At 39.4% G+C, this 9,834-nt stretch overlaps 1 protein-coding gene and 1 long non-coding RNA gene across 5 annotated transcripts; one reads left to right on the top strand and one right to left on the bottom strand.

The window, feature by feature from the left end:
- Nucleotides 1–600: 600 nt before the first annotated feature.
- Nucleotides 601–9,472, bottom strand: EXTL2 (exostosin like glycosyltransferase 2). Of its 4 annotated transcripts, XR_013775334.1 has the most exons (6): nt 9,337–9,469; nt 7,534–7,605; nt 5,180–5,607; nt 4,548–4,648; nt 3,781–3,851; nt 3,133–3,200 (listed from the first exon to the last, which is right to left on the bottom strand). XR_013775334.1 is itself a non-coding variant. In XM_079314219.1 (5 exons), the coding sequence occupies exons 2-5, from the start codon at nt 7,539–7,541 to the stop codon at nt 2,709–2,711; spliced, it is 999 nt and encodes a 332-aa protein (XP_079170345.1). In that variant the 5' UTR covers nt 7,542–7,783; nt 9,337–9,472; the 3' UTR covers nt 601–2,708. The 4 variants fall into 4 exon arrangements, 3 of the variants coding, with proteins under 3 accessions (XP_079170345.1, XP_079170344.1, XP_079170346.1); XM_079314219.1 differs by lacking the exon at nt 4,548–4,648 and having other exon boundaries at nt 601–3,200; nt 7,534–7,783; nt 9,337–9,472; XM_079314218.1 differs by lacking the exon at nt 4,548–4,648 and having other exon boundaries at nt 601–3,200.
- On the top strand, nt 9,085–9,577 carry LOC306805924. The gene is made up of 2 exons (XR_013775335.1): nt 9,085–9,184; nt 9,282–9,577. It is a non-coding gene; the product is annotated as an uncharacterized lncRNA (long non-coding RNA).
- Nucleotides 9,578–9,834: the final 257 nt, after the last annotated feature.

Raw genomic sequence — 9,834 nt, 5'->3', positions numbered from 1 at the left:
TTTTCTTGTCTTGATTTATCATTTTAGCACTATATCCTGATTTTTTATCAAGGATTTTTAAAATATATATTTTAGATACCATATTTAAAATCCTTTTTTGCATTAACAGTAATTTCAACAGAACATTCAGAGGTGGTGATGATTGTTTGGACTCCAAAATATTACCAAATGACATATGGATAATCTCTCAGAAGAAATAATCATATACATATTATTTTGTTTAAAATACAATCTTTGGTAATGTATTTTCAGTCAAGAATCTTAAGGCATTTTTATAACTACCAAGGAATAAAAAAATTCACTTTTAAAAATAAGCAAATAATTATTTTTGGTTCCAAAGTATAACGAATTACAGCTGGAGCTTAAGTCTGTATTTTCTTTGCTAGCTAAGACTAAATGATTAAGAACTGTTGGGTTTTTTATGTCTTTTCTTCATAAGTAGGCCTGACCTAAATTAAATTAATGCATGTGCCAACAAGTGCACATTTTTTTAAAAAAGAAATCTTGGTGCTGCTCATGAGTATGCAAACTGTGAACTTACTTTAGAAATCTTAACACTGAAAATTTTGGTCAATAATATGAAAATAAATACAGCACAAGTCTGCTTTCTGTATTTTATTTTACAATGGTGCAAATTAAGTTTAACAATATCATTATAAGCTTGTTCTATTTATTCTCTTTCACTGATACAGAAAAACAAAAAAAACACCCTTAAAACCAAAACAACTCCTTTGCTCCAACAAAGAGCCCAGTACTAAGATTTGGCTGAGTTGACAGTTCATTTCACATTTCAAAAATAAGGTTAACAACAACTGTGAGTCTTCACAACTCTAGTTGATACTGCACAGAAAAGAAACCATGGTAGACAAGTAAGTAAATGAAATACAGGAAACTACCACTGGGAAATGTGCATTTCTGGAAAGATCATAGACCTGTTTTTATACTACTTAGCACTACAGCACAATAATTAAAACTACTTTTCACTATTACAACAAAATTAAGCACACTTTACATTGCCATATTAAGATTCTGCCCTTTAAATCTTGCAAAAGTACTAGGAAGACTTACTGAACAGAAATCAAATCCTTTAATACTGATAGAACAAGGCAAAAGAATCCTTCATTTCCACCAAAGATTCACACCCTGCTGAAAAGAACTTGTCATATTTTTCACTTTTTGTTCAGCTAACTTATTACAAAAAATGGTCAAATTATACACCATTTGTGCAGATGCTATTTGTGTACTAGGTGTTAGCTGTGACTGCTTGCCCACAGCTACCTTTGAACTGATTCTAAGAATCAATTAAAAGCTGATGCAGATGAAAACTAAATCTGCTTTGGATGCCAGATCTGATTCTGTGATCCAGGAAGATCACTGTCTTTTATTCTCTCCTCCATACCACGAGAAAAGCCCAACCTTCTGCAACTTCATTGGAAAAGGTTTGCCCTGTCTATGTCAATAGCAGGTTTCCAGAACTACAAAGTCCCAATTGAACAAAAGCCATTAAGAGCAGCTCTGTTTCTTGCTGTAATAAAGTCAGGGAATTCAGAGACTGATCACAGTCCATTCCTGTCAAATATCACTGTACCTTAAGATACTTTTTTTTAATAATGCTTTACCCATTTATTGTACATTTTTGCTCTGCTGTCGTAGCCATCAAAAACAGAGGGGAAAAGGAACTAAAAAGTAAACACTCATTAAACGAGTTGCTAAAAAAACAGACCTGTAAAATTACAAAATGTACACTGTAATAAATGTTAAACACCCTGATCTTACAGGGAACTGTAAATAAGAAGTTTTTAACTAATTAAGGGTTTTCCTGGGTGCATGTTTGTAACCATGTACATGCAAAATATCAAAATAAAACCAAGTACTAAAGAGAGTATTAATACAAGTAACATTCCATCCAGTTCTTCTGGCTGCTTGTATAAGTTTCATATTTCATGTATTCATATTTCTTATATTTCCAACCACTAGGATTTACCTTTCAGCTTGCAGTGTTTCAGCAACTCAAGGCAAATCAATAATAGAAAAAAAGCCACATCAGGGATCATTTCCCATTAACTCAGCGGGAGTAGATATTGTAGGCAATGGTTTAAGGACTATCTGAGATTAAGGTGAGGTACTCTTCTGGCTTTCATAGCAGCTTCAAGAACATCTCAGAACACCAAGTAGCTTATATACAAACTTCAAAGGGGTTTTGTACAGGAGGCCAGAAGCCTGGCTAGCAGTTCACTGTAGCTCTTCTACAGCTTCACTGGAAACTGGGTAGGAGCAGGTGAGGAGTGGGAAGGCAAGGAAGCATCCCAACATATAACTGTCTAAAATATGCCTCGACCTTATTTGACTGGATATGTATATTCAACGGAAAAAAAATCCAAACATTAAGATCTGATGAGTAGGAGTGCATTTTTGTCTGCATTGTTTCTGAAGAACTGGCCTAATTAATTAGAGTAGCTTTTCAGGTTTTAAGGAAAGAGGATGATTTTATCACAGCTAAGCATGATTATACGTTCTTTAAGTTTTCATAAAACTTAGCTTTGTGAATCAGTTAGAAAGGAAAGAAAATGCATTAAAAGCATAGTGGAGCAAAATCAGAGGCTGCAAAGAGGGATGGCCAAGATGCAGTAATTACACCTTCTTCTCTCCTTGAACTCAGTACAATTCACTGAGTATTGTTTAACATTTAACACCTTCAATTCATTGGCTTACATTTTATTTTTGTGATTGGCATAATTAGGAAAACCAAACTGAGAAATCATGATATTAGAATATTTTAAGGGCATGCCATCATAAATATTAACCAGTTTATTTACACAGTAGGATCTCTGTAACAAATGCTCTGCTCGGTGCCACATTCCAGAATAGCCACTGTTAGTGTCTTTTTCTAAATTTCTTATGTCAACAGGCTTCACAAACACTCCTGAAGGCTTTCCAGTATGCTTGGCTACCAGAAAATTCATGGCAATATCATCACAATTTTGAGTTTCATCTATTAAGGCATAAACTGCTTCTGGCTGCTGTTGAAAGTCTTCTAAATACCCACTGTGAAAAAATGCTGCACCAATAAGCACCATAGAATACTGATCTCCATTCCCAAATCCAGGGTTCTGCAATTCAAAGCTGCCATAACTGTACACGCCTGAAGGAGTAGAAATGTGCTTTCTAGGAACAAATCCCACTATATGCTCTGGGAATTGCTGAAAGAAAAAAAGAAATTCAACACGTATTTCACTGTGTGGAATTCACTTAAGTGCGTTCGTAAGACAGATTTACGCATTTTTTAAATGAAAGGAGGACAATATTATTGCCAGTAAATAATTAAATTGTTGGCATATGGTCTTTTGATCTGCATAAATGCTGCAATTAAATACAGTTTCACAAAACTGACAGTCTGCCTCATTCCACATCACATAGTGCCAACAAAACATCCACCCACAATTGGCAGCTGTGTATCTGGCATTGAAAATAACTTTTCAGACAATTTCTCGTGTTTTGAAAAACAAAACACACAGACTACTACACATTCAAATAAATTCAGCAGTGAGCAACTTCATGGTCTTCTAAAGTAAGAGTTAAAATTTTAGTTATGGATTACAGATATAGATACTATAAAGAACAATTTTGCAATTTCTACTATTCAACACTTCAAACTTCCTAAAATCTAACTTTAAAGCTAGAAAACCAATGGTAAAAAATATCGTACAGTACTGCTCTAATTAAAACTATTAATCTCAAGTGGAACTCACAAATACTGCTTGCCAAGATGCAAAACATTACCTGCCAAACAGAAAAGGCAAAAGCAAGGTCATGAGCACTGACTAGTGTGTCATCATCCATCATTAAAACAGCTGAAGGGAGAAAAACAAGAGAAAATCTTTTAATTGATAAAAGATTAAATAAGCACAATATTCAGCACAGTATTTGACAAATGAAATATAAAATTTCTACGACTATTAAGCTGAATTGCAATTCCTTGAAAGTAGAGTGATAAAATTAGATTTCAAAGCTAAAGCAAGATTACAGCTTTGTGGTAACTGGTAACTAGGTAATCTAAAAATAAATTTCAGATTATTTTCCAGGCTCTTACAAAACATAGCAACCTTTGATCACCTGTTGTACAGCTGGAGAAATATGTGTCAGAAAACTTGGGAGTTGTTTTTGTTTCATTTTGTGTAAAGATACAACTAGAATAGAGTTAGATACTTTTCTTTAGCATATGAGACTTAAAAAGGATTCCTAGTATAACATGTTACTTATCTCACTACATAAGCAAGTTAAAATGCCCAGGCAACATTCAGTGTTAATAACTACAGAAGGAAAGCTCTTTGCCTTAAGTTTTAGACAAAAGACTGCCAGGAAGTGGAAAAGGAAGGATATTCTTAAGATCTGAACTGTAGATGTACTAAAGCTTTTAAAGTTTACAGTTAGAATAGATCTTATTACAGTAACTAAAACAATTGGGAAGTTGAAGTTTCCAGAGTTTTCCTAGAAATCATGTGTCTGGACTAGCAGGCATGATAGGAAGGGGCAGTAAATAGAATTACCTTTACTAATCATGAGTAAGGTCAGGTCTGTAATGCAACATATAGGGTTTTTTTCCACTTGAAACAAACAGGATTTATTGTTGTACACCTCCTAGAAAGAGCTTAGGAAGAATATTTAGATGAATACCCAAGAGACTGGGGAAAGTACTCTTAAATAAAAGGGTGTGAAATTTGAGATAGCCAATAGCAAGGGAGGGAAGTTTCTCAGAAGAGCAGAACATGCTTGAGAGCTTAGTCTTAAGAGGAATGGACTAAATCAAGTCCTTACCAGATGACTTGAGTCCAGATTAGTGCAGACATTAACAAATACATGCATTTTAAATTTCAGTTTATGCTACAGAAGGAAGAGAAACTTAACTAACTACCTACGTCTGCCTCACAAAGGAAATGGTGAACTGTTGCACAAGACCTTGAAATGCATTTGACATTCCTATTTTTTCCTTTACTCTTCACTGACAGCTTGGTGGTATGCACCTGATATAACATATTTCCTCTGTACTACCCACACTCTATTAAGTGGTCCAAAAGATCCATTGATTTATTACACCGTATAACTCAACCATCTCTCTTCTAGAATTCAGGTTTCAAGCATGAAAATAATTTTAGTAATACTGATACTGACTGCTGCTTACCTTTTGTTTCTAGGTCAGGGAAATTCTGCAGTCTGTTTCTCATACGATTTACAGTTTGAACTTTAAAGACAACAGGGACAGGATGGGGCCCCAAGGAATTCCACATTTCCTCTGGTGTCTTCTCACCAATGTTGTTCCACACAACAATTACTTTATGTAGGTGGGGGATTGCTTGATAATGATTTAAAAGCTTTAGCAGTAAGTCAGTTCTGTTGTATGTCTGCATAATAAGAGTGAATGAATCCAAGGCAGACTGACTCTGGGTTTTTGGTTCCCTTCTCGAATTGGGCAACTTGTCATCTTTGATAGTGGGAAGCAAAGCTGTTAAAGCACCTGCCACAAGAAGCAAGACGATGATCACCACAGAGGTGAAGCGTAGTAGGCGGATTCCCATAACTCTTCCTGGAAGCTTACAGAAGTGAAAACACCTTTAAAACAATTAACAGGAAAGGATGTCAATAAACCTATGTACAGTTTTCTCTCTTGATCAAAACTCCCAAAATATTAAGTACATTTTCATTTAAGTAAGTAAATAAGGAGGACTTTAGCACATCGACAAATTACTTTCAACTATCAAGACAGTTGTTTCTGGTACACAGTTTCTGTGTTACTTGCTTTTCAATTTTTTGGGTAACTTTAGATTTGTTTTGTGAAAATAAATCTAGACTAGTTCTTGGGAGTGTTCAATGAAGTAGTAGTACTATTTTCTTAGTACTACATTTTTTGATTGAACATTTATGTACCGTATCAAATCTATGCAGCTGAAAGTAGAAAGCAAATTTGTACAGAGATTCAGTGTTCTCAGCATTGCAGGAGCTCTACCTTAACTGGGAAGCAAAAAGGAGAGCAGGTGCCTTCTCAAAAGCTTTGGCAGGAAGAAGGAAATAAAATGCTCACTCTTTCTGTTGCTCAGGCACCATACAGAAGGAACAATCTTTATAACTGATTTGCTGGATATGCTGTCAATAGTTTATATATTTGCTTGATAATGGTAATCACTACAGAAAAGATGATGCTCATCATACTAAGGTTATAACACACGGGTGGAGTAAAAGAAACACACCAAATGGAGTAATAGAGGAATGCCACAATCTCAGCAACAGCTGAACTGATACATCTAGAACTCGTGAGAAGATGGCAAGGTCAGATGCTAGGTGCTACCTATCAGCTAACAGTGAGTGCAGATTTAGTTTAAAGCAGAGGTTTCTGGATCCTCAGGATCTTGGAACTACACAGAAGCCCTTAGAAAGCAGCTTCTAGAAAGATAGCCCCTCAAGTGTTCTTCACAGAGTGACAGGATATCCTGAGTTGGAAGGGACTCAGGAGGGTCATTGAAGTCCAGCTCTTGGCTCTGCACAGGAAAGGCCCCAAAATTCCACCATGTGCCTGAGGGCATTGTCCAAACACATCAGGCTTGGTGCTGTGATGATCTCCCTGGGGAGCCTGTTCCAATGCCCAACCACCCTCTTGCTAAGATGGTTAGGTATTGCCTAATACCCAGCCTAAACCCCTGACACAACTTACTGCCATTTTCTCCAGTCCTGTTACTGGTCACCAGAGACAAGAGATTGGTGCTTTGCCCTTCCACTTCCCCTAGTTAGGAAGCTGTACACAGCTGGGAGACCTCACAGACCCTTCTGCAGGCTGGACAGACCAAGTGACCTCAGCTGCTCCTGAGATGGTTTCTTCTCAAGGCCCTTCACCATCTTTGTGAAGCTCTTCTTTGGATACTCTCTAATAACTTTATATCTTTAAGCTGCACAGAGCCACCAGGAGGTGGCTGCATCAGCGTAGAGCAGGACAATCCCCTCCCTTGCCTGGCTGTGATGCTGTGCCTGGTGCTCCCAGGACAGGGCTGTCCCTCCTGGCTGCCAGGGCACTGCTGGCTTGTGTCCAGCTTGCCATAGACCAGGACCCAGGTCCCTTTCCATGGCTCTGCTCTCCAGCCTCTCATTCCCCAGTCTGCCTGGACAATGGGTCGCCCCATTCTGGGTGCAGAGTTTGGTACTTGCCTTTGTTGCACTTCATACAGTTTTCCTTTCTCCTTTACTTGCAAGATTAGTATGAATTGACTAGAAGATGAACATTCTAAGCTTGCTATTAACTCATCTATACATATTATTGTAATATTATTACTCATCTATGCATATGATTCATGTTACTCTGTGAGTAATTTCTAGGTTTTCAGTGGGGAATTCTGATCAAATTCAGTGATCCAGGACAGCCAAACAAGTACAATTTTCAACAGAGTATCTGTGTGGGCTTTTTTTCACAGAATTTTGAATCATTGTTTTCCAAAGTGCTTGAAAAATATGAATGTAAATTATTTTAGTCTAAACCACCTCATAACTTACCTCATCATTGCCACGTAGGATTGTTTTCCCAGCTTGTTTTTACAGGGCAGCTTTTTGTGATCTTTGAATCTGCTGGAAATTAAAGGGACTCTATAACTGCAGATGAACAGTTACCCACATGCTACCCAGCATTCTTTTGCAAGTAAAAGTTCCCCTCAATTATTGACTGATACATGCATTCATGGCAATTATCCCATTCCTTTCCCTATTGCTCAGTTGAATAATTATCTCTGCCTTCCAATGAACACTCCTGAAAGAAATCATACACCAGATGGTTATAAAGAAAAGAACAGTCTGTTTATCTGCTTGCAAAATTGCTGCTTCTTCCAGTGCAATGTCTGTGTGTTCTATCCTTAAGTTCAGTTATGGAGATACAAATAGGTTTCCAGAACCTGACAGCTATTTCTTTGTTCATCAGGTACCACTAAAATACATATTTGGCTACCACAGTCAGGCAAATAAAATAAAATTTTATCCCAATAGTATTTTATTTTCTGGATCATCCCCTTCACACTCTCACTAAGATTATTAGTTTTATCAGAGGTTTAAGACACGACATTTTGGTTTTCCCATGAGGTTTGGCAGCTTGGAAAATATGAGTGCAAGCACATAAAAGAAGGATATACAGAATGCAGGACAGCAATATAAGAAAGCAGTGCACATAGGTTGTTGGAAGGATTTTTGTTCCTTTAAAACTAGCTGAACAACCAAAGAGTCACTAATTTTGATTTGAGAATGGTATTATGAAAACTCAGAACAAGAATTTGTTGAACTTGTTGGATAATTGAACCACTGTGAAATTTCATAAGAGTAGTTTCTTTGGGCTATTTAAATTTGCTTCTTAAAATTACTGTTTTGTCATTTGTGTGTATACCAATCTGAACATGTATTCAGATATCCACATATACAGGTCTTTACAAATCTGAGATAAAATCTTACTTTGTGACAAGAGGTCACTGAAACTTCTTCCAGAAGATAATTGCTTTTTCTGGTTGCTTCATTTCATAGGAACAAACATGCCTGACTTCTAAAAACTATTAGCAGCAGTGGCAACAAAGCATTTATGAGGTCTACTATATTCCCATCAAATGTGCTTCTGAAAAAGTGAACTTCAGATCCTATTTCAGCAGTTTGCAACCTAGTTGCAACACCTACCAGTGTTATTGTAATGATTAAGTAAACTTTAAAAGCATACCTGAAAAGGAAATATAAATACTGTTCGATGTTTATGAGACCTGGCTTGCCATACTTTCTAGTGTTTACAATAAGTGCAGTGATAGGCAATGATGACATTACTGTATATTCTCAAAATAAACGTCTATTTAGGTGTTTTAAAATTAGCATCACAGCACTTTCCAACAAGCAAATGCAGGTAAATGCTGCCATTTAAGTTATGAAATTGCAATGCCAGATTGACTTCTTTTTAAAAATCACACAATACTACCTGCAGAGAATGCAAAATTGACGAAAATAAAATCCCTACATTGAAGACTAATATTTGAATTCTCATTCCAAGAGAAAGAGTTCTCGAACAGTCTCCTCCCTTGGCGGGCAGCACCTCTGAACAGCATCCCGCAGTAACTGGGTGCAGCCAGGCAGCAGCATCGTCCAGCACCGCGCAGTATAGCACAGCACGGTATAGCACCGCGCAGTATAGCACAGTATGGCACAGCATCGTCCAGCACCGCGCAGTACAGCACAGCATAGCACGGCACAGCACGGCCATAGCACGGCACAGAACCGCGCAGTGCAGCCCAGCACCGCACGTCCCGCCCGCCGCCCCTCGCCCACAGCTTCGCTCACGTTCCGCAGGCGCCGCTATCGCCGCTCCCTCCGGCCGGGCTGCGCTTCCCGGGTGTCACCGGCAGCACGGCAGGGCAGGGCGAGGAGGCACCAGCCCGGCCCCGCCGCTCAGCCCCGCACAAGCCGCTCCGGTGACTCAGGGGCGGCCGTGCGGGACCGCGGCAGCGCTACGGCGGCGCCGCCGTGCCCCGCTTCCTGCGGCGCGTCCCTGCGCTTCCTCCCGGCAGGCTCCGGGTTGTAGTCCGGGGTCCTGCGGCGGGCGGAGCGCTCCGGCGGCTCTGGCTGTCACACACCGAGCGCGCCGCTCCGCCGCCCCCGCCGCGCGCCGAGCGCCGCCACAACAGCTGCCCCGGGAGCAGCCGGCATCGCAGGCGGGACGCGAGCGAGCGGCCGGCACGGGACGGAGGAGAGCTCACGTTCGGGGCGTGTTGTGTTTCATTACCGGGCGGCGCAGCCTCCGCATCCCCGGCCCGGCCCCCGGCGCTCCCCCTCAGCCCC

The sequence above is a fragment of the Erithacus rubecula genome, assembly GCF_903797595.1.
Source record: "Erithacus rubecula genome assembly, chromosome: 10".
Classification (NCBI taxonomy): Eukaryota; Metazoa; Chordata; class Aves; order Passeriformes; family Muscicapidae; genus Erithacus; species Erithacus rubecula.
Note: the sequence above shows the minus strand (reverse complement) of the source record. Positions and strands in the feature narration are given on the sequence as shown.